General features: G+C 43.4%; 1 protein-coding gene across 2 annotated transcripts in view; it reads left to right on the top strand.

Moving 5' to 3' along the window:
• Positions 1–2,748: 2,748 nt before the first annotated feature.
• The window catches only part of Snx3 (sorting nexin 3), a 29,653-nt gene continuing 7,341 nt past the window's right edge, over positions 2,749–25,060 (top strand). The window contains exons 1-2 of one of the 2 annotated variants that reach the window (XM_034524908.2): positions 2,749–3,179; positions 24,958–25,053. In XM_034524908.2, the coding sequence (XP_034380799.1) occupies positions 3,018–3,179; positions 24,958–25,053 (258 nt within the window). In that variant the 5' untranslated portion in view covers positions 2,749–3,017. The remainder of the gene's footprint in view (positions 3,180–24,957; positions 25,054–25,060) is intronic. The other variant, XM_076917042.1, reaches the window with a different exon arrangement.

Here is a 25,060-nt window from a genome sequence, read left to right as displayed (position 1 = left end):
ACAAACAAAAAGAAAGAGATGTGGTTATTTTGGTAATTGTTATGAATAGGATTCATTGTTTTCTCTTTCTGTGCTTGCTTCCTTAAATGTTTTTCCCATTGCCATTATAACCAGGCATTTGTCTAGACAAAACAAAATCACTGTTACTTTCACTTAGCCACTGTATTCTAATTCTAGATTATTCTCTCTCCCCCCCCCCCCCGTGTGTGTTTGTGCAGTAAGGTGTGTCTATGTGTATGTAGTGTTGGACTCTAAGTATCCAAAACCAAGGGACGCACTCCCACAGAGAACCCGCAGGCAGGACTGGTTGTAATAATATGAGGTTTATTAATACTGGTGCACCAGGACTCTCTTGTATGCAGACAAAAGAGAGTCCTGAATCAGAGTTGGGGTCGTTTATATACCAATATTCACAAGGCTCATAAAGGCAGTTTTATCTCTTAATAACTACAAAGGCTGATTTTTTAACATCTCTTCTCAAGCTTGGTTTCCTTCCCAGTCTCTGTCCTTATTTATATCTGTATCTCACTCCCAATTTACATCTGCATCTCAGTCAGGGAGAATTCTTTTAAGTGACTGTTCACCCAGGTGTTTTATTGCCTCTATCTTGGGTCCTTTGTTCTTTTGAAATGTTAGTTCAAGTCTCTAAGATGCACCCTAGGGACTGCTAACACTTGAGTGTAAATTGAAACTCTGAACCTAAGAATCTTTCATGTTGAGACCTAAAATTTCATTTTTACAATTTATTCTCACAGTAGCATGTGTGCCTATGTGTGTGGTGCAACAAGCATGTTGTTCAGAAGCCAACATCCATGTCCTCTTCCATTACTCTTAGTTATTTCTCTGAGGTATATGATCTGTAAGAACCAAATGTGAGAAATTCAGGCCTTGGTTTGAATTTAGAATTCACTGCCTCAGGATGAATTCTGGGACGAGTACATTATTGCTGAGTCAGAGGACACTTGCTGGATTAACATTCGGAAGAGGAAGGGAGAAGTTGATGAACATTCCTCAGACCACAGGAAAGGGAACCCACCCGAGGGTGGGGAAGGCCCAGAGCACAGAGACACATTCCAGGAACGTAACAAACCTGGGCAAACGGAAGGAAGACACTCATCATAAAAGTAATGTGCGAATCTTAGTCACCTAACCTAAGGTCAGCCTTTGTGGTCCTTTGCGGTTGCCCTCCTAAGCTCTGTATAAGAACTGCTCCCAGCTTTTGTTCGGGGTTCTCTTGCCTGCATGCAAGAGAGCCCCGGTGCACCGGAATCATGAAACCTCATGTTGCAGCGAATCCTCTGTCTGTGTGTCTCTGGGGGAGCACGTCCCCTGGTTTTGGATCTTAGAGTCCTAACAGATCTTTTTCTGAGCCTGGAACTCATTGTTTTGTACTTCTCTACCCCACCCCAGGCTGGAAGCCTTCTAAACCTGTGATTCCTCTATCTCCCCACCCCCACTCCACCCCCACAGTGTTCTAGTTACAGGCGGTACTGGCAACCCTTGTTGCATGAATCCTGGGGTCCAAACTCAGGTCCTTGTGCTCCCACAACAAGCGCTGTTAATCAGTGAACCGTAGCTCCAACTCTTTTCTCTTTTCAGGTGTGTATTCTCCTGTACTCTGGAAATAAACTGCTAAGTCTGGAACTTGCTAGTTTTCTGACTGTGCTACAATGCTGTTTCTGTAGGCTGACCTGAAGGGTCTCTAAGGAACCTGTGGGACGCTGCCTATGAGACTCGATGGCTTTGTTCACCTATTACGGATGACAGCACAGGCACTGGCTCCTGGTATCCTGGTTCTGGGCACTCCCCTATATTCTGTCTCCCTTTCCCTTCCAGAGTCTTTCCTTGGTTCTTTTTTTCCATTTTGTACAAAGGCTTATCTGAGTTGCATTCCAAGTGTAATTTGGAGTTTACCACTTAAAAACAAAACAAACTGACCAGGATTTGTGGGAAACAAGAGTGGCAGTTTACCCAGACAGGATTCCGGGCTTTCATCTTGTTCACTATTTTGTTTCAGGGGCCAGACCTGTCTCTAGACACTGTTTAACCTTAGTTCGATCTTATCGGAGTTTTAAAAATTCCACTCCCTTCTTTTACTGCTTTGAATCTAACAGTGTAGAAGAGGGTGACCTTGAAACTTCAGATCCTTCGCCTCCACTACTTTCTGAGTGCTGGCATTATATTATGTCGGGATTTATGTCCTTCCTGGGGAATTGAACCCAGGACTTTACGAATCCTAGGCCATCAATCTACCAACTGAGCTACATCATCAGCTTCCTGTGGTTTTTTGAGATAAGGTCTCAAGTAGCCCAGGCTGTCCTCGAACTCCTGAGTCTTTGCTCTTCATTTCCCAAAGGTCAGGATTACAGATATGTAATGATTCATTTGAGACGTGTATTAAAGGTTTCTAGAAATGAATTTCCAGGGATCACAGTGAGGCACTGCACCGCTGTCTTACAGTATAGGCAGTTTTGTCTCCTTCCTGCTGTTCCAACAACTGCCTTCAATGCGCCAGGACAGCTAAAATCGTTTCCGGGGTCCCTCCCGGCAGAGAAGCTGGGTCAGAAAAACCGGAAACCCACACCCCCTTTCCAGTGCCCCCTACTGCGCCTGCGCGTCACTCGGCGGCGCGCTCGCCCGGGGCATTGTGGTTGTTGTAGTCTCGCCGTATCCTTGGCGCCCACAGTCCCGTGACGCCGCCGCGCCTCAGCCCCACCCCGCAGTGTCCCTCCGGGGCCGCCGCGGGGCCTGCGAACCGGGCGCGGCGTTCAGGCCAGTCAGCTGTTTCTCCTTGGGCAGAGGGCGGAAGCCCGAGCAGCCTGGGGCGGAGCTTCGCGTGGAGCGAACGCCCACCCGCCCTACGTGCTCGTTCGCCTCCGATCGCTGCGCGCGAGCCGGGAGTCCCCGCGGCGGGCGGCGGCGGCGGCGGCGGCGGCGGCGGCGGCGGCGGCGGCGGCGGCGTTGGCGGAAGGAGGCGGAGGTAGGGAGAAGCCCGCGGCTGCTGCGGCGATAGCGAAATGGCGGAGACCGTAGCGGACACCCGGCGGCTCATCACCAAGCCGCAGAACCTGAATGACGCCTACGGGCCGCCCAGCAACTTCCTCGAGATCGACGTGAGCAACCCGCAGACCGTGGGGGTCGGCCGGGGCCGCTTCACCACCTACGAGATCAGGGTCAAGGTGAGGTGGCCGCCCCTCTCCCGCAACCCTTGGGTTCGGGGCTGCTGTCCCCCGCCAGACCCCGGCGCGGGGCCCTGAGGGTGTCAGCGGCCGGCCAGGCCCGACGCCCCTGCGGGGCAGCCTGTCTGCGGGCGGAGGGGGTCGCTCCCTCCGTGGACGGTTCGTCTGAGGACCAGCCCGCCAGCTCTGGTAGAAGGTGCAGGAGGATGAGGGCGTGGGTTGAACTCTGCTTGCCTCTCAAGCAGCTCATCTGGGCTTGACATTTGAGTTGAAGCGGTAGATCTTTCGAGAACACTGTTCTCCGAAAAGCGAGCTAGGTGTGACTGAGGGAGAAAAAGGGAGGGGGAGGGTTGTGCGAAGTTGAAGCCCTCCCTCCTTCCCTCCCTCCCTCCTTCCCTCCCTCCCTCCTTCCCTCCCTCCCTCTTTTTTTTTTTTTCCTGGACGCTTCCCAAGACGCAGTCGAGCCAAGCTTAGCTGCTCCTTCCAGGCCTCTCTTAACGCTGGCCTGGGCCACACACTTCTCTGAGCAGAACTTGGTGGGAGTTGACGGGAGCGCGTCAGATTTTTGTGGTAGGGCTGAGCCAAGCGTTAGCAGTGCCGAGAAATGGTTGACCTTAGCATGCTTGGCTGCTCTCCTGCCGAAGGCCTAGGTGTGAGGAATGTCATCTACCTCAGGATCCCGAATAACAGCTGCCTGGCGATGGGGAACCCACTCACTGAAATATCTTGCTCTCTTAAGGTTTAGCTTTTTCACTTCAACTGGAAAAAAAAAAAAAAAAGGAGTAGACTGAAGCAGAAACATACACTTAGAAGTTCATAACTAGTGGGGTTTTGGGCAGTAAGTAATTCAGATGATCTGAGAGGTGTTAAATGAAAGTACTCTCTAGATCAGGATTAAAGGTTTTTTTTTCAGCATTTGGAATTTTTTTTATTAAATTAATTCATTGCTAAAAGTTAAATATTAAAAAGTAACCATAAGATAATTTTGGCCTGCAGGGCAGTGGTTGTGCACGCCTTTAGTCTCAGCGCTTGGGAGGCAGAGGAAGGTGTGGTCTACAGAGTTAGTTCCAGGACAGCCAGGGAGGTATAGAGAAACCCAGTGTCCAAAAACAAAACAAAAAAAGATAATTTTGGCCCTAGAGGACTCTTAAGAAGTTGTTTCTTAACATTGTTTAATGTTAGCTTTTATGTGAAGAAATTTCTTATTAACGTAAGCACTTTTGTGGGGTAAACAAAATTTGCCATCCATTTTTAAGTTGTATGGCTCAGGAGTGCTGTATATATTTAGCTTGTGAAACTTACACACTTTTAAAGAATGGTTCTTAAGTAACTAGTGATCTGGAAAAAAAATTATTCATTAAACTTTCTTTTCCCTTTGAGATAGAATGAGAGAGAATCTCAAATGTAGGCCCCTGGCTGGCCTTAAACTTATTATATAGACAAGGTTGGCCCCAGCTGCTGGAATTAAAAGTGTGTCTCCTTGTCTGTGGGATAATCAAACTTTTAAGATATTAAGCTTAATAGCCTGGTTATTGTTTGTTTGTTTGTTTTTTCATGTTTTTTGAGACAGGGTTTCTCTGTGTAGCCCTGGCTGTCTTGGAACTCACTCTGTAGACCAGGCTGGCCTCGAACTCAGAAATCCGCCTGCCTCTGCCTCCCAAGTGCTGGGATTAAAGGCGTGCGCCACCACCGCCTGGCTTTAGCCTGGTCTTTCAAGCTACTTGATGAACCATATAGAAGTGTAAAGCATGAGCCAAATTAGTACCTTGTTTCCCGAAGACTGGAAAATTCAGACTCCAGTACACCTAGGGAAATACATTCTTACCTAAGCCTGTTTTAAAGGGGATCATTTTAGGAGCTAGAGAGACTCAGTGGTGAAAAACACTTAGCTGCTTTTGCAGAGGATTTGAGTTCAGTTCCCAGCACCCACATCAGATGGCTCACACCACCTCTAGCTGCAGGAGATCCAGTGCCCTCTTCTGGTCCCTTTGAGCCCTTTCAGACACATGGCACACAAGCATCCTTTTTTTAACTAAAATTTTTTGAAAATCAGTTTTTCTTTTTAGCTTTGGGGATAATTTTTGTCTTTAATATATAGTCTGTAACAAAAAAGAACTTCCTCTTTTGCCTTTATTCACCAGCATGTTTTTCCCAGTGTTGCCATGAAACCCGGTATTCCTGTTCTGCACTCCCATAGCTAGAGCTTCCTGTCACAGTTGCTGGACTCCGCCCTCACTTCCTCCCTTAACTGCTTATCTTGCTGAGTTCCTTGTTAAGGGATCCTAGTAGACAACTCTTTCTTAAAATACAGGAGGCCTTCTTACCAAAGAGTGGGTATGACATTTGCATATAATTATTAATGGCCTGGCTATGGACATAGAAAGCAGTCCTTTTTAAGAGTGATTAATGAGTTAGGTAATTAAATAAATTGTATACTTACTCTGCTTTATTTTTTATTTTGAGGAGGTTGGTTGTGTGTTAATGACTTATAGTCAGGAATACTGCTGCCCAACAATAAAACATAATTGAGGTTTTAATGCTTAGAAAATGTTTTTCTTAGTATATAGTATATTAATCTAAAACTCAGAACACCATGTAGTAAGACATTAGGCTTTGTTTGAGCAGGATACGATTTTTTTTTTTTTTTTTTTTTTTTTTTTTTTTGAGACAGGGTTTTTCTGTGTAGCTCTGGCTGTTCTGGGACTCACTCTGTAGACCAGGCTGGCCTCAAACTCAGAAATCCGCCTGCCTCTGCCTCCCAAGTGCTTGGATTAAAGGCGTGCACCACCACCGCCCGGCGCAGGATACGATTTTTGAGAATAATTATGATCTTGTATTAAGTTTGAATGAGCTGGATGTGATGGTTCATACATTTAATTTCAGTGCTTGAGTGGCAGAGGCAGGCAGGTCTCTCTCTGAGTTGATGCCAGCCTGATCTATGTAGTTCCAGGATAGGAGGGGAAAATAGAATGATGGTGAGATGAATATATTATCATTTCCTGATTGTATTTATTACTATTCTAAACTGTTGATATTCTCCCTAGTTTCTACTGCTTGCCTTTTGCTATTGTATTCATCATATATGAAGCCATTTTATTTTTCAGAGTTCGGGCCCTTAAACTATCGTAAAGTTACATTCTAATTCTAGCCTTGAGAAGAATGTTCAGTTTTACAGGGACTGATTGAAATTGCTCCAATTCACAGGGTAATTTGATCTAGATAGTGGCACTTTAGAATACAAGTTTCCCAATCTCCATTTATCTTTCCTCTTTGAGAGCAGTGTTTAAGACTATTAGGATCACTTGATTAGTATCTCTCAGCTTCTGAAAATAATTGGCACAGTGTTAGTGTTTTTTAAATTGTCATAATGGGTAGGTACAGCAGAGAGCACTGTGAATGATTAAAGGTCTGGGAAAGCCTAGAGTTCAGATTATTTGCCATATTAAAGAGAAGGCTGAGAAGGAAATTCAGCCACTGCTTGAAGTTTGTCAATAGTTTGGGGATTTTTCACTTATGTAGAGTCTACTATTGTACCTGGAGACAACTGAGACTCTTTCTTGAGGTTTGAGCTAGCCTTGGGTCCCAAAATAAGTTCCAAAGTAAGTACCATTTCCTGGCAAGATGAGGTACCAACAAACTAAAGTTCTTCCTTTCCATGAAGGAAGTCCTTGTAGTTACACCACCTCCTAGGACTGGAGAATATAAGTAACTTCCAAGTGAAAAGTCTGCAGGCAGTTACATTTTTTGTGCGTGTTAAGTTGCAGTTGACTTACTAAAATGGATGACCTTATGATCAGAAAGACTACCTGGCATGGACGTCTACCTTCTTTGCAACAAGTCTGATGTAAAAAGAAGGCATCTTGTTCAGTACTCACTGTACTAAGCTCACTGTAGCTTTCCATTCCAAATAGCCGTTTGAAATTTGCATTACAGTTTAAAGCTTAATACCAACATTGATTGATACAAGTTTTAACAAGGGGAGGTGCTTGGTAGAAGTAGCAAAATGGCTGGGTATCCAACATGCCTTTCCCCAGAACTTAGGCAGAGGCCAACTAGGGCTACATAGAGAGACCTTGTCTCAAGTAACAGCTTGATAGCATTCACCTAGAGATGCCTAGGTGTTTCTCTGGGCTCAGTCCTCTGATACTAAATTCGGAAATCAGTACTTAAGACGTGAAAGCGTTTTATTAAAGGGCCAGAATTGTGCGTGTGTGTGTTTGTGTGTGTATGAGTGTGTGTGCGTGTGTGTGTGCGTGTGTGTGTGTGTGTGTTTGTGTGTGTATGAGTGTGTGTGCGTGTGTGTGTGTGTGTTCATTTATTTATATTGTAATTTCTGAGGTAGCGTCGCCCTCCAACTCACTGTAGCTTTTCATTCCTGCTCTTTCTGCCTACATTTCAGAAGTGCTATATCACAGGCCTGTACCACGCCTGGCCAAAAGAGTATTTTAGAAAATCAAGGGCTTTGTTTTGTTTTGTTTAAAAAAAAAAAAAAAGAAGAAGAAGAAGACAGGATCTCATTTAGCCCTGGCTGGCCTTGAGCTCACAGAGACCCACTTGCCTCAATCTCCAAGAGACTGGGATTGAAGGCGTGTGCCACCATGCCCATTTGAAAACCAGGTCATTTAAAAAAATGTATTTATTTTATTTGTATGAATTTCTGTGCTCCACATTCATGTTGGGTGCCTTAAGGGGTCAGAAGATGTTAGCTATCCTGGAGCTGGAGTTAAAGTGTTTGTAAAGCACTATGTGGTGCTAGGAATTGAACCCAGGTTTTCTGCAAAAGCAGCAAGTGCTCTAAACTCCTGAGCCCAAATCAGGTGATTTTGATGGCAGAGGCACTTGTCCAGTCTTCACAGTTCTTTCTTTCACTTTAGTCAGTTAGCCATGGATTTGGGGTGTTGGTGTTTTTAATTTCTTAATTTTGAGACAGGGTCTTTCTATGTAGTTTTAGCTAGCCTTGAACTCACAGAGGTCCTCCTGCCTCTGTCTCCTGAGTGCCTGGAATAAAGGGGTGTACCACCACACCCCAGCTGAAATGTTTTCTGATTACACATTTGAGATCAGTTGTAATTAACTTTTGAAGATTTTTTTTTTGTTTAGAATTATATTGTGTGTGTGTGTATGGGTGTGTGTGTGTGTGTGTATGTGTGAATGTTCTGTCTGTATGTGTACCTTGTGCAAGCCCGGTGGTGTCACAGAAGTCAGAAGAGACCAATGGATCTCGTAGAACTAGAGTTTTGGATGGTTGTGAGCCACCATGTGGGTGCTGGGAAGTGATCCTGGGTCTGCTACAAGAGCAGCAAGTGCTCTTACCCACTGGACCATCTCTCCAGCCCTGTGATTGGTTTTTCTGGATCTCCACCAAGTGGAGTCACTCATTGATGACAGAAAATTGTGTTCTAACTTAACACCAGCCTTAAGAGAATGTCAAAAAGGCAGTGGCAATTAAAGGACCCTGTTGTTTTATACTGGATAATTAGAAACTCGGATCTATGTTTAGCTTAAAGAGTCCGAAGCAAAGGCACACAGCTCTTTGCCTCCCCAAAGGAAGTAGTCTGCTTACTGCACAAGAGCTGCTGTGATTATAAACTAAGTACTTTGTATGGACTGCAATTTTTTTAACTTAAAAAAATACAATAAACTTGTTATATCTACACCCTAATTTTGGTGTATTCAGATGTTTTAACCCTTGGAAGGACATTCCAGTGTTGGCATGTTTGAGATGTAGGTGTTGACGACAGCAGGTAAGATGTGCCTGAAAACCAACTGAGAAGATGGGCGAGTCTGTTGTGAAGAGGTAACCAGGAGAGTGTTGGTCTAACGCTGTGAAGGGTGGAATTTCTCCCTTGATAGCGGTTATACCGGAAGTACATGAACAGTCTGACCACGTCAGAGCTCCACTTACTAGATGCAAGTGTACTGTACTCAGAACTTTGATGAATCTCCTTTTCAGAGCAGTTTTTCTTCAGCAGCCTTATCTGCTCTCACGACGTATCCCATATCACTTGGATTTAATGCCCCCCTTTGCAGAGATTTGCTGACCCTGCCTCACTAGACTGGCTTTACTTCCTGTGTGCCTTAGTTGCCCTATTTCATGTTTGTGGCTTTCGGTGATTCCTGTATCTCTCACTAGAAGTTTCTAAAAGATAAAGACTGTCATACCCATGCTTGTCCCACACCATACACTGCTCAGCACATAACGGACACCTACATTCACACCTGTTTGGGACATTAGCTTGAAGATCATAACTCTTCATGGTGAAGCTGGGATTTAAATGTAGCTTTTTCTGATAGAGTGTATACTTGTTCTATCACTCACACATCCACAGCATGTGGAGAGCTTTTGAGCCCCATTAGAGATCCTCTTAAGTAGATAGATGAGGTTTGGGCAGTGGTGGTTTAAGAAGCATCCCAGCAAGGCACTTTTGACACTTAATTAGGAGTTGTCTTTTTGTACACTGTGTACAGGTAGTAGGGAAGACTGAGAAAACCACAGCTACACTTGTGCGTAGCCTTGATGGGATTAGAAGGGTTCTGAAATAGTTGTAAACAATACAAATATGGCAGATCCTAGGGAAAAAAACCATGGGTAGTTTTCAAAGATAGAAGAAAATGTGTTTTGAAGGAGAGGCAATTTAATAGGTTAAAAAAGTCAGCTTCTACAGCTTGGTATTTGAAAAGGAGAGGCCTAGACTGTGTTCACCTACCTAAGTCAGGTGGTTTTACCTCTAGGCACATCTATTTTGTAACATGAAAGTAAGCCAGAAATCAAGAAAAGACGAATACATGTTTAAGGGGGGAAAAAAATCATAGATTTGAGTAGTTTCTGGGGCCCAGTTCATTAAAACACTGAGTTTAATAAAACATGGGCCGGCGCACGCCGGTAGGATTTGCTGAAAGGAGGCAGAGGCAGGAGGATCACGGGTTCGAGGCCAGCCTGGGCTACACATTTTAAAGCTGGGCGGTGGTGGCGCATGCCTTTAATCCCAGCACTTGGGAGGCAGAGGCAGGCAGATTTCTGAGTTCGAGGCCAGCCTGGTCTATAGAGTGAGTTCCAGGACAGCCAGAGCTACACAGAGAAACCCTGTCTCGAAAAAAACCAAATAAATAAATAAATAAATAAATAAATAAAATAAAATAAAACATGGTAGCTCACACCTGCAGTGCTAGCACTTGGGAGGCTGGAAGGAAGATTAATAGGAGCTTGAGGCCAGCTTGGGCTTCACAATGAACTCCAGGCAAGCCTAGGCTGCTCAGTGAGACTCTCAAAAAATAAGTTTACACCGTCCTAAGACTGGACTGGATTTTTCTAATCAGTTTTTGTTTCTCACAACCAACCAATAATTGAACATTTATAAACTATTGTGTGACATATACTCTGTTGGTTAGATGCTTGACTAAAAGATGAGGAGCCCTGGGTGCTGGGTATACTGCACACATTTGTTCCAGCATACCCGAGTTAGCCCCCCAGTGGCCATGCTAGTTATGATGGCAGTGGGAGGTGAAGATGGAAGAACCCTAGAGCCAGCCAGCCTAATCTGAGAGGCCTAGGTCCTGGTGAGAGATTCCTGTCCCCAACATGGATGGATCCTGAGGAACAGTACACAAGATTGACCTCTGGCCTCCACCCACACCTGGATGTATACACACATTGATTGTCTGTCTGTCTGTCTGTCTGTCTGTCTCTCTCTCTCTCTCTCTCTCTCTCTCTCTCTCTGTGTGTGTGTGTGTGTGTGTGTGTGTGTGTGTGTGTGTGTGTGTGTGTGTGTTAGATTGACAATGGGGAGAAGGAAAGAGGTAAGTTCATTTACAGCTTGGTGCATGCCTGGTGAGAATGCATGAAGTGTGGACATTCAAGACAGGCCAGGAGTATGGGTGCAGAAGATGGGCCAGTAGAGGGAGCACCTATGTTTTCTGTACTTGCCTGCCAGCATCTTTGTTTATAGACCTGCCTGTGTCAAATAATACTGATACTGGATTCTGACTATGTGAAACATTTCTCTGCCCTCTTTTGGCTTCATAGTCCCTTTTCCACTTTCATGTCTCCCCACATACAGCACACAAGGAAGTTTGCAGTTGTACATATGAGAGAATGTAGTATTTGTCTTTCTGAACCCAGCTTCATCTAATTCCATTTCCATTTATTTCACTACAATGTCATACTTTCATTCTTAAAGCTGAATAGAATTCCATTTCATGTAAGTACCACCTTTTCTTTATCCATTCATTTGTTAATGAACACCAAGGCTGGCTCTGTACACTAGCAGTTATACATAGTGCAGCAGTGAACAAGGGGGCCTCTGGTTCGCTGACACAGAATCCCTAGACCTAAAGAGTGTAGAGCTGGGTCATATAATTGATGAGCCTTCATACTACTGGCTGTCCATGCTCTACCTAATACCTACTCTGCCAATTAATTTTTTTTTTTTTTTAATGATAGCCACTCTGACAGGGTGAGATAAAGTTTTTTTGTATGTGTGTGGTTGTTTTGTTTTTGGTATGTGAGGGTATTGGTGTACATATCCATAGTTTACCTGTGGGTTTCAGAAGATAACTTACAAAAGTCTGTTCTCTTCAACATTTGGGTCCTGGGGATTGCAGTGAGGTTGTCAAGTGTGGGGACATGTGCCTTTACCAGAGAGCCGTCTCCCTGGCCCTCAGAACATTTTAAGTTTGCATTCTCCTGATGGCAGAAGATGTTGAACACTTCTGTATGATTCATTTTTTTTTCATGCATTAGACGAAAAGTCCTTTTGCAACTTTGGGCTCTAAGTATCAAAGAACAAAAGATACCTAAAGTTTTTTTTAGCTAATATGTAACTGCACAATCTCCCTGAACTTTAGGTAGACTGTAGGATAAGCAAGAGCAATGTTTTTTCATAAGGCCACATGAAGGCTGAGTTGTGTAAAAGGTCCTTGGCCCTGATGTTGTAAGATTGACATCCCAAGTTCAGTCTCCAGACAACTCAGTTAAAGCTGAAGAGAGAACCGAATCCCAGTAGATGGAGGACACATGCACACATCAGAAGTACATACAAAGAGGGTTTTAATTGTAGCCTTGGCTGACCTCAAACTGCCTGCCTCTGCTTCCCACGTGCTGAGATTAAGGGTGTATACCACCATGCCCAGGGTAAGAATTTTTTTAATGTCTATATCATGTCAGTGGTACACACTTGCAATCCCCACACTCGATAGGGACAGGAGATTCAGCAGTTGATGTCCAATTTTTGGTTACCATCCTGCTCTACCTAATGAGTACCAGACTATGTAGAGAGACCTTGGCTAAGAAAAGAGAAAAAGGAAAACTTTAGGTGTTTGAGGACATCAATTATGAATACAGTAGTTAGTTCTTTGGTGAATTACTTAGGAGTATGTTCTCTAGTCTTCTCTGCTCTAGAATTTTCCTAATACAGTACCCAGCAATCATTTAAATTTGCCAGAGGGTATTTATGTTTATGTCATAACATAATACATAATGCTCATATGTATATGAGCATTTGGCCTAATGTCTGTGTGGATACAGTGCCTGTAGAGGCCAGAAGAGGGAGTCGGATCCACTGGGGCTAGAGTTAGGGATGCCTGTGAGCTGCCATGTGGATGCTAGGAATGAAGCCCAGCTCCTCTAGATGAGCAGTCTGCTCGTAGCCTCTGAGCATCTCTCCAGCCTCTAGCAGTCATTTAAGTTGGGATGTTAAAGTTATACTACCAGATACGTTTTTGTAGTCTCTCAGAAATTGATTTTGGCTTGTTCCGTTTGTGCTTATTTGATCATAAGTGATGGTAGACTTTGACCATGAGTGATGGTAGACTCTAAGATGTCCAGAATCCAAGGCTCTTCATGAGGGAACCAGGGTCTACTAGAGCATGGCGGCTCCCTGACTGCCACTGACCTTTGGTCTGATTTAATTACTTGTCACTCTGTCTGGTCACCGGCACTTGTGTACCAGACTCCAGGTGTGGATTGACTTCACGCCTCATTCTCTTTAAGTGGTCTTTGATAACCTTGTTTAGGCATTTTTTCTTTTTTGAGACAGGGTTTCTCTGTGTAGCCCTACCAGGCTGTCCTGGAACTCACTCTGTAGACCAAACTGACCTTGAACTCAGAGATCCTCCTGTCTCTGCCTCCCAAGTGCTGGGATTAAAGGCTTGTACCACCACAAGTCACTTACTCTCAATGCTTTGACCAGTTATGAGTCTGCAATATATACTGCCCACTGCAAAAACAACCTCTGATTAAAGTTAACACTGTCAATCTGTGGGGGAAAACAAAGCCACAAAACTTTGAAGACAGTTTGACAGAGGCACATCATGTCCATTGTTTCTAGTCAGTGTTTATTTTAGGGATTTGCCTGTAAGTCTGTAGTGTGAACCGGTTTCTCTGAGCAGAAGTTTTTGTTTTTTTTTCTTCAGGAGGTTTTAAGCCTGGCCTCTTGGGGTCACCTCTGGATCATCTTACACTAGTGATTAGCCACTAGTCAAAGGTTATACATAAATGCATTAAAAGCTAGAAAAACTTTACGCCTTTGGAAGAGCTCAGTGTGCAGGTTGGGGAATGTATTCAAACTGCAGGCAGTTTATGAATTTGCCCTAGCTTTTACATAGCAAGATTCTCATGTTTGTTTCTGTCCTTTATCTGTGGAAGGCGTCACACTGAGCTGTGGCTCTGTAGATAACCCGAGTTCCTAACTTCCAGTCTTTCTCATGCTTGTAGCTTTATGCAAGCACACTCAGTCTTTCAAGCCATGCAAGAGAAGATAGGAGCTGATCAAGGCTTGTCCTGACTGTTTTCCCTCTGCATCAGGTCTCTTGGTTTGTTGCTTACCTTAGAACTGCAGTCTTGGTTTCCCGTGGTATTGGCCCTTCCCAGTTTTCAGTTTTCAAGAACACTTTTTTTTCTTTTTAGTAGTATACTTGCAAATACAGCTTTATTATTTTCTCTATCATTGCTGGATTGAAGTGGGAGCTGGTATGATAGTAACAGTCCTGGTCCAAAATCCCACTCTTCTTTTCTGTAATTCAGTAGCATGTTGTTGGAGCAGCTTCTCATGTAGCCTGCACTGCCTCAAATTCACAATCCTCCTACCTCAGCCTCCCAAGAACACAGATGTTAGGTGTTCACCATGCCCAACCATAGTTTCTATTAGTAAATGCTTTTCAGCTTGATTATGCCATTTCCAAAGGCCAGATGTCCTTATCTTTAACTCAGTTGTCTACTTTTATTGCTACTTTTGGGGAAGAGGCTTTATTGAGCTCACGCCAACAATGTAGAAGTTGCACCGTTGCCTACTTTGGTGATACTAATGATACCCCAAGGCCTGGTAGTAGTCAAGCACTCCATCACCCAAGCCTACCCCAGCTGACTTCTATTTTATACATTTCTTTTATGCTCTAGAGGTGGACGACGAAAGCTCTTATTACCTCATGTTGTTCTTGTTGGATGGGTGAGAGGTGTGGTATGTGCACCTCTCTATTGAGATTGTGCTGGAGCATGTGGGTAGGAGCAGAAGACGACTGTCTACTATAATGTGGGATGTGCACATGTCCTGCTTCTTGAGGTCAAGGGAATTCTGTAGATCTGTTCCTCCTCCTCCAACTCTCACATCACAGTTCCAGAAATTGAACTCAGCTCCTCAGGCTTGAGTAGCAAGTGCTGTCACCCACTGAGTCTTTTTTTTTTTTTTTTTTTTTTCTCTCTCTGTCAAAATTACTTGGCCATATTTTTTCTGGGTCTATTTACTGGACTTCCCCCTTTTCTCTTTCTTCATTCTTTAAAAGAATATGTATTTATTCATGTGCCTGTGTGTGCCTGAGCTTGGACACAGATGTGGAGGTCAGAGGACAACTTACTTAATCAGTTCTCTCCCACCATTTGGCATCTGAGGATCAAACTCCCATGGTCAGTTTTGGCAGCAAGTGTCTTTACCCACTGAGTTATCTGGTCAGCCCATACAATTTCATTACTTTTAATTCAGAAAATGTAATGCCTTCTTTTTTCAAAATTGTATTAGCTTTTCAGTCTTTATTGGGTCTCAAGAATTTTAAGATTGCTGAATAGAGCCACTTAACTAATAGTCTTTCCCCATTTTTACATCCTAGATCAACTCAGTGGTTTTTGTATACCATTCCCAGTTCACATTTCTCATTGTATTCTGGATCTTTATCCAAGGCAACATGTTGTTCATATTTTTCTTAGCTACATCAAAATTGATTTATGTTCAGATTCATGAGTTTTTGCCTTAACTCATGTTAGTAAGTCTTGGCTGTAGTTCTCAACTCTGGCTCTACCCTAGGGTTTCTTTAAAATGCTGATAGCTAGATACTGCTTGTGGTACTTTGAGTTTCAGAGAACACTTTGTCACTGGTTGGTATCCCTTTTTCGGGGAGATCTAGGTGGTGCAGACTTGATGGAGGTATGTCACTTGGGGTAAGTTTTGAGATTAAAGCTTTAGGCCCCTTCCAGTTTGTTTTCTGCTTTGTGCTTGTGGTTCAAGATGTGAGCATTTTCTGTGCACACACCTTTAATTCCAGCACTCAAGAGCCAGAGGCAGATCTCTGTGAGCATGGTCTATACATAAAGATCCTGTCTCAAAAACAGAAAACGGAGCAAAAAAGATGTGAACACCCAGATTCCCACTCCTGTTGCCATTCCTGCTATTGCTGTGAAGCCTTCCTGCCATGACACGTCTTACCCTCTTAAGACTAAGCCCAAGTACACTCTTTATTCCATACGTTGCTTTTGGTCATTGTGTTTTATCACAGCGACAAAAAAGTTACTACTCCACACTACCCTAGACCATTTGGATACCATTCTAGGTGCTAGTCATTTCTAGGTGTGTGACCCTAAGGGGCTTGGCAAGTTGGGAAGGTACATATTAAATACAAATTTTAAATTTTTACATATACAAATTGTGCAAAATGTTAGATTAGTAACAGGTATATTCATTTATAGGTCTATTCCACCATAAGTATGTAGAATTATATGATTTGAAACTTATACATGATTTTCCTTTATAGTGGAATTATTATATATTTCTGTTAAAAGTTGTTCATTGAAAACTTTTCATGTTGTTGGTAGTTCATAAATGAAGGCTGTGAACAAAGTGGGAAGAATGCATGGAATTAGTTGGTTTATACAGTAAACTAGTTTAAATAACTCTTTGTTGTCCTTTTTGGAAATTATACCATAAAGCATACTTCCTTACAATAATGAGGAATTGTATCATTGGAGGGCCATGTCCTTAGGTTTTAAAAAAGACGAAACTAAATACCGTGGCCTAGTCACAATCTCCATTTCAAAGGTTCTTCAGACTAAAAGCTTATTCTTCATTTAAGTGACTTCTCTCCAGCCATATTTAGGAGTTCATCTAGGTTATAAACCATATCTCTACTTATTCATGCTGTTCAGGATTGGGTGAAATAAGCATCAAAAGTGCTGGAGGGAGAGTAATAGCAGCACGGCAGCTTATCCTTTATCTCTAGATACAGATATTTGAAGAAACGCACTGCTGAACGAGAGCCTGGAGTGGGCATCCGCTTACACCTCTTAGGATTGGCTGAATAGAGTGTGGTCTATTGAGTGTACTTTTGATGTTGTTGCCAGTCTTTTTCAAATGCACACGTGACACTATCTGAAGAAATACTAGAAACACCTGGTAAACATTTTTCTCCTATCTATTGTTAAGCTATATTCAGTTGATTGCATTTTAAAGCTTGGTTTTCTGCCTGGTATCAGTGATAATCAGGTTACATATAGGGTGTGTGTGAGCCGCTGACTTTCGTAGGTCAGCAGTATAAATGTCTAAGACTAATAACGATGAGCAGCTCACTGTGCCTAGACTTGAAGGGAATGTTTGTTTTAGAGCTCTGTACCGTGGCTTCAGAAATTGTCCTCTCACTGTCCATTTGGAGTCCTGATGATGGTCTTACCCATGTCATTCATGGTACAGTTTTGGGAGGGGGAAAAAGGCTGATTTTAATTTTTTTTATAAGTAACAAATTAAGAATACAGGCTACAGAGATCTTTTCTAACATTGCTACGTTTTGCTTCTGGTGTTTAAAGTACATTGACAACAGTAAGGTGGTGCTGCACTTCTGGGTTTTTGTTCTTTTCTAGTTTTCTGTTGGTTTTTGAGACAAGTCATAGGCCATGCAGATTTCCTACTTGGTGTGTATCTGAGGATTACCCTGAACTCTTTATCCCCTGCCCCTCCTTCCCATGCACTGGGCTTGTAGGAAAGCACCATCGGGTCTAATTTTTTTTCTAGTTTTCTTTGTGTTCCATGATTTTGTAATCTAGCCTTTGTCACGAGCTTAGAAGAATTCAGTTATCAATTGCAAATGACTAGGCAAGAATGATACATAAGAATTATACCTATCACCCTAGATTTCTTCTGGACAGAGGCAGAGATCCTTTCTTTCTTTCTTTCTTTCTGTCAACTTGACTATAAGACCTCTTCATGGGGCTGGAGAGATGGCTCAGTGGTTAAGGACACTGATTGCTCTTTCAGAGGTTTTGAGTTCAATTCCCAGCACCCACATGGTAATTCACAACCATCTGTAATATCTGATGCCCTCTTCTGGTGTGTCTGTTCACAGCGACTATGTACTGATTCATAAAATAAATAAACCTTTAAAAAAAAAAAAAAAAAAAAGACCTCTTCATGTTGTGTATGCTGAATCAACAGATTGTGACCATAAAACACAGTCTGTTTATTCACACAGTATTTGGCAGGGAATGGCCCCTTTCTGCAGTAAAAAACTAGTCTATGTCTTAGTGATAAAATCAGGCACACGGATTTGGTGGTGTAGCTAATTAGTGAAACCCATGCTTAGCATTCAGGGACCGTGTTCAGTCCTAAGTACTGATAAAAATAAATTTAAGGCAAATTCAACCAAATACATGCATTCCCGAGAAGCAGAATTTGTTTTGTCCTCTTAAAGTTTTGTAGCTCTTGAACTGTATAAAGGACAGGTGTTAAAGAAAGGGGAGATGGTGCTTAAGAGAGGCAAAGAAAAGACTGGTGAGCAAACGGTGACGGAGCGCTCCTGGATGTGTACAGCCTGCACTGCAGCCCAGCTCTGGGAGGCTGAGGGATTCATAGAGGACTGGGGAAGGGGACTGGAAGTTAACTACATTGGAGAAATCTGCCAAGGCAGACTGTCCTGTAACAGTGTGAGCCAAGCACTTCTGAGCACATCAACTGGGGTCCTCAGAAAGCTTTGGTATCCCTGCCAAACGCATGGCATGGAGCTATTCATGATGGAACAAAGCCAACCATAGGTTATAGTTCAAATGGCTGCCCCTGGACGTTCTGGTGTTTAACAGTAAGGAGAGCTGGAGTGAAAGGTCGGCAGTTACAAGCATGCACTGCTCTTACAGAGGGTCCATCAGCTTCTGACCTCTGCAGGCACCTGCACACTTGTGCGTATACATGGACATAGACATACGTGTATCTACATTAAATTAAAAGGGTTTCTGGTGTGTTTTTTTTTTGGGGGGGGGGGTTCTTTTTTGTTTTCAGGACAGGGTTTCTCTGTATAGTCCTGGTTATGCTGGAACTCACTCTGTACACCAGGCTGGCCTTGAACTCAGAGCTCTACCTGCCTCTGCCTCTTGACTACTGGTATTAAAGGCCTGCGCCCTTGCTGCCCTTCCAAAGTAAGAGTTTTTTAATCTTATAAAATAGTGTAAAGGTCTGAAGGTGTAGTTCAAACTCACTTTGTAGCCCAGGTTTGCCTATTCCAGCCTCCTGAGTGCTGGGGTTACAGGCATAAGTCACCAAACCCATACCCCAATACTTACTTTTTCAAACCATTATTTTTACTTTTATGATTGAGTGTTAAACCTATATTATGACTTTGTATGTAGTGCTTGTGGAGGCCAGAATATATCTTTGGATCCCCTGGGACAAGTTATAGACAGTTGTGGTCTTCCTTGTTGGTGCTGGGACTCTAGCGTGGGTTCTCTTAAAGAATGGCCTGGACTCTTAACCACCAAGCCATTGGTCTGGCCTCAAATTATTAAGTATTTTAATATATATATATGTAGTGACAATTCTGGAATGTTGGTTTCTTTAAAAAAACAACTATTTTAAGAATGTGTTTTTGTTTTAATCACAGATGTGGGGCTGTAGGGCTGCTTGGAGCTGACTGCAGCAGACGTGTTTTCTCATGTTCATCATAGCTCAGTACCCTATTGTGATAAACTGAACCGTGGCACTTAAAGAAGAGTGAGTGCACAGCTGCAAGTTAGCAGCTTGTTACTTTAATAAGCCACTCTCAGCACATGAACTTCAGTGGTCTTTTCCTCTTATCCTTATATAGACTCAAAGGCCAGCTCTTGTAACGTGGGAATTACTGCCTTTTAGGTTATTGCAAAAGACTTATATGTTGCTAACTTAGAGAAAATAGGGAAGCAACATAAAGGGTATTGAGTTATACTGTAACTTGGTTTCATTTTGTTGTCTGTTCCCCTTTACAGTCTTTTAAAATGTAAAGTAAACAAGTAAACAAAGATGCACGGGCAACCTTCCCCTCGTCCCTGCAGAGCCTCCCCCAAGCACTGAGCTACGCCATCTCTTTCACAGACACTGGGACTGAGGCCGTGGCTCAGCGGATAGAGTGCTTGCTGTAGAGTGAGAGCCTGAGCTCAGATCCCAGCACCCATGTAAGACCTGGCTAGGGTGGCACAGTCCTGTAACCCCAGCACTGACTGGATAGAAACAAGCAGATCCTGGAGGTTTTCTGGCTCCTGTTTAGCCAGTCAAAAATCTCCAGGCCTCAGTGAAAGAACTTGTCTCAATCAATTACATTTTTATTTACTCGGTGTGTGCACATGCATTTATGCAAATACTTGTTGTGCTCACATGTGACAGTACAGATGTGGAGATGAGACAATAGCCTGTGGGAATCAGTTCTCTTCTTCATCCATCATGTGGGTCTCAGGAGTCGTCATCAAGGTCATCAGGCTTGGCGGGCAGCAGCTGCCCTACCTGATGAGCCATCTTGTCAGTCCATCTTTTTGTTGTTGTTTTTGTTTTACCTAGTACATAAAAATTGCACATTTTCAGGTGAAATGTGTGTTGTAAACCTGTAAGCTTAGTTCTCAGGAGGCTGCTGCAGGAATATCAGAATTCAGGGCCGTCCCAGGGCCACAGAGTGGTTTGAGGCTATCTCAGACTATGTAGGGAACATCTGGCTCAGAACAACAAAAATGTTTACATAATGATATATCATTAGCTAAATATGTTTAAATACACTTTAGAATGAAGTCTAAATAGATCTGAAACATACATTTTTTTCTGATAAAAACATTCAAAATAATTTTGCATAGCTTTTTGAAGTGTTAGAATTTGTATCTAGTTCACCCTACCTCAAAGAGCCCTGTTCCTGATGAGGTGTCTTCGTATTACTTCCTAAGAACATGCCCACCAGGCAACAGAATTGTTGTAATTCACGGCCACACCAGGTCTTTCAGCTTTCCTTAGAGACACTTGATCATCCAGAGAGAGTGCAGTCCTAAGAGTTACTCCTGTAATCTGGAGCACATGTGCTCTTTCAGCACCCACATTGTGCTGCTTGCTGCCTGTGATTACAGCGCCTGGGATCCAGGGTCCCTGGCCTTTGGACTCACACGCACTTATGATTAAAGAGAAAATCTTTTATTTTTTTTTGGCGGGGGGAGGGGGGGGCGGCGCAGGGGGGGGGGCGATTTCGAGACAGGGTTTCTCTGTGTAGCCCTGGCTGTCCTGGAACTCACTCTGTAGACCAGGCTGGCCTCGAACTCAGAAATCCGCCTGCCTCTGCCTCCCAAGTGCTGGGATTAAAGGTGTGCGCCACCACTGCACCGCTAAAGAGAAAATCTTTTTTTTTTTTAAAAAAAAAAAAGCCAGCTCTGAGGGAGACCGCACAGCCAGCCTGGGCTATAGATACTGAGTCCTGTCACAGTGTCATTGTCCTGGTCACATTGCTCCGTTTCCTGCTTTTGTTGTTTGTTGTTCATTTTTGGGTGTATGTCATTTTTGGTTTAATGTACCAGGGGAGGGATGTAAAGGCATTAGGGGAGGGCGTACTGAGCTCAGCCCCAGGGCTTTGCGCATATTAGGCAAGACTCCATTGATGAACTAAACTCCAAGTCCTATTTGTGGTGTTTTACCACACAAATTCAGATTTTTTTATATCATTTCTATTTTCCTTGGTGTTTCATGAGCTTCATGAGGGATTGGACTGCATTTTATTCATCGTTTTAAATGATGATTCCATATTTAGCACTGTTGTCTTATAGATGCTTGGTAAATAATAGTGTGCCAAAGTGGATGGTGAGGATAGCCAGCCTCAGGCCTTTTTATAAGCATTAAGGAAATTGCAAGTGGGCACACAAGAGTACAGTCAAGTCTTGGTAGCTCAGAGGTTTAGACAGAAGCATGGCGGTTCTTTTGTCTTTCATCAGGTAAGCTGAAGTGATCTTTAATGATGAAGACAGCTCCTTTTAGACTTACTTTATGGGAGTGTTTAAGTCTCTCTGTGTGCATGTGTGTACCATGTGTGGGTTATTGTCCACAGAGGTCAGAAGAGGACTTTAGGTCCTCTGGAGCTGGACTGTGAGAAAACTGAGCCACCATGTGGGTGCTGGGGACCAGATCTGCGTCCTCTGGAAGAGTGGCCAGTGCTCCTAAATGGGAAGCCTCAGGAAAGCTTGATTCTTGAGACATACAGCGCAGGCTGGCCTCAAGCTTAAGTAGCCGAGAATGACTTTCTGATGCTGGCTTTGCTAGCTGCCCCTGAGATTAATTAGGAAAAATGTTGACAGACACCCATTGTCGAGCTCAGTATTCTAAATGTAATGGTTAAAAAAACTCTGTCCAGTTGTTTGTTCTTACAGTACTAGAGGGTCTCTGCATTCTGGGCAAGGGCTCTCCTCCCGTCGATAGTCTGTCACAGCCTAGCCAGAGTTTCCTGCTGACCTTGTCAGAGCTCCTGTGTAGCACTTGTACAAGAAGAATTATAGCCAGCTGAGTAAACCTAAAAGATCCCTTTTCAAATATAAAAACTACTAGCTAATATAGAAGAGACTCATTCCTCACTCAATTAGAGAGAATCAGATATAATCATGATTGTGTCAAAAGTTCAAAAGGGAAAATGGGAGGTAACATGAGCCGAGTTGGCTCCCTTCCCTCAACATTGTACCTGTAAGCTTGATATGTTGTTTGAGAGATTAACTTTCCAGACTTCCGTACCCAGAAGTATGAAAATTCTTGGGGACCTCTCTTCACAGGCTTGATCCTAGCACACTGAGTAAAGAGGGCAGTTAATCCCTTTTGTAAAGTCATTTGAGAGGAGGATTCAGAATGTAGAACCTCACCTGCAGAAAACACTCAGCTCTGTAAAGACCTTTCTATCTTTAGACACTTACAAAGACTTAATATTTTAATGCGGAAGGGTGAGCCTGGTTAAAAAGCCAATGGGTGAAATTAGAGAGAAATAATCCAGTGCTTTCTTTCTGGGAATTATCATCCTGCTCTCCAGGGGACCTGATTTTTTTTCCTTCTGAGGAATGAGAATGCTCCTCTGTATAGCAAGCCAGCGTCTCTAAATGCGAGTTTGACTTTTAGTATAATAAGAGTCTTGTCAGGTGCAGCTTTGCTCCTGGTCATTAATACAATGAACAAATGTTGTGGTTACCTGGGAAAGAAAACTCAAGTGCTTCTAAACCTCTTGTGAGATCTGGTTTCATGCTTGAAACCTATACACTGTCACGCTGCTCAGTGGCTTCGGTGGAAGGCCCCGAGCTTTAAGCTGTACAACATAGAAGTTAATACACTTTGGAAAAAATTGACACCACTACAGACTGAACGCAGGGTCCTGAATAGAAGGCATTCTTGTGTTTAGTGGTGGCATTCAGGTTAGCAAGTGAGTAGAAGGTTCGCAGCAGTGGACGCTGCTGCAGTGGACACTGCTGCAGTGCCTTGGTCTGCACAGCAGGAAGCCCTCTCCTCCAGCGGCTCGCAGTTTTTTTTTTTTTTCTTCTCAGCTATAAAACAGTTTTCAGTTCCCCAAGTGCAATACTGAATTAAGAATAAAATTTACCCAAGAGAGTTGGTGGTGTTAAGTGGAATTTTAATAGAGCTTGGCATTTGCAGCATGGGCTAATTTCTGAACTCTATGGTAAACTTTGTGACAGGGTCTCTCTGCAGAGCCCAGGCTAGCTTTGCACTTGATATCCCACTTTGCCTCCAGAGGACAAGGATTATAATTCTTACACACATATTAAAAGATTTTCTTCTGCTAATGTTTTTAATCATAAATAATTTCTAATGGACTTAGTGGTTTTCCTTTTTTTTTTCTCTCTCTCTCTGCTAGGGATTGAACCCAGGGCCTTGGCTTTCCAGTTAAGCACTTTACTACTATACTAAGGTGCACCCCACCCCACCCCAGCCAATTCTTGTTTGTATGTTTTTTTAACATTTATTTGTGTGTCTACACATGCACATGCCACAGTGCCCATGTGGAAGTCAGGACACCTTGCAGTAGTTAGTTCCTTCCTTCTCTCAGATGAGTTTCAGGGATTGACTTAATGCTTCATAGAAAGTACACCTTTACCGCCCTGGCTGGCAGGACCCTCCTGTTACTGGAGCAGGTGGCACACATCTTTAATCTCAGTGCTCTTAGGAGGCAGAGACAGGAAGATAAGTCTGAGTTTAGGGTCCGCCTGGTCTGCATAGTGAGTTCCAGAATAGCCAGGGCTACATAGAGAGGCCTTGTCTCAACCTCCCTGCACACCCACCCAATCCCCCAAAGTTGGCAGAAATAGCAACAAGTAGCCTTTAATCCAAAGGCTATGACTAACCTCCGCATACTCAGCACCATGGGGTCTCAGTTCTTAACATGCCCTCTTCCTGTGTGTGAATATGGGCACATACCTACAAGTACAGTAGCCACAGAGACCAGAAGAAGGTATTGGATTTCTTGGAACCCGTTTAGTGGTGTGAGCCGTCCAGCATGGGTGCTGAGAACTTGAGTCTTAGCTGCTGAGCTATATATCCAGCCCCTTAATTGCCTTTTTTATGTTGGGGGGAGGTGGTTTTTGTTTTGTATGACTCCTAATTTTCTCCTAGTGATAAATAAAGAAATTATAACACTCCCTGACCTTTGGGCATTTTTAAAGAAACCAATTAAGGATAACATCACTTCTTCAGTCTTTTAGAACCCATGCTAAAAAGCTGGATGACATGATGGCAGGCTTCTATAATCCCAATTTACCTACAGCAGGATAAGAGGGGGAGCCAGAATACTCACTCAGAGCTGCCAGGCCAGACAGACAAGAATACACAGCTCAGCAGCTAGAACAAGACACCCTACTTCAAAACACGATAGAAGGAAAGAACTAACTCAAAATGTTGTGCTCATACCTCCACATGCACACCCACACCCCGTCTCACACATGTAAGAGAAATGAATTTCAAAGGAGAAAACAAAAAACAAAGCTATGTTTTGGGGCTGGAGTTGAGTCTCAAGTTTGTGTGAAGAGCCCGCTGCCCCAGCCCTAGCATTGCAAAAAGAAGAGTTATCACTGGCCAGGGCAGGATGATAGCAAGTTCAAGGCCTGCCTGGACTACATAGTAAGGGGTAGTCAAGGCTTAGCCTGGGTAATGTGCTTAATAAGTTTATAGTGTTTGTATGGTAACAACGTTTGTCAAAACCTTATCGGTGTGGCAGACATATTTCTCCCTTTCTGATGGTCTTATGTTCTTCAACTTAGAAGTGACTGTTTTGATTTCAGACAAATCTTCCTATTTTCAAGCTGAAGGAATCTACTGTTAGAAGAAGATACAGTGACTTTGAGTGGCTTCGAAGCGAACTAGAGAGAGAGAGCAAGGTAAGAC

The sequence above is a fragment of the Arvicanthis niloticus genome, chromosome 20 (assembly GCF_011762505.2).
Source record: "Arvicanthis niloticus isolate mArvNil1 chromosome 20, mArvNil1.pat.X, whole genome shotgun sequence".
Classification (NCBI taxonomy): Eukaryota; Metazoa; Chordata; class Mammalia; order Rodentia; family Muridae; genus Arvicanthis; species Arvicanthis niloticus.
The sequence above is the reverse complement of the archived record's forward strand: the minus strand, read 5'-3'. Positions and strand labels throughout refer to the sequence as shown.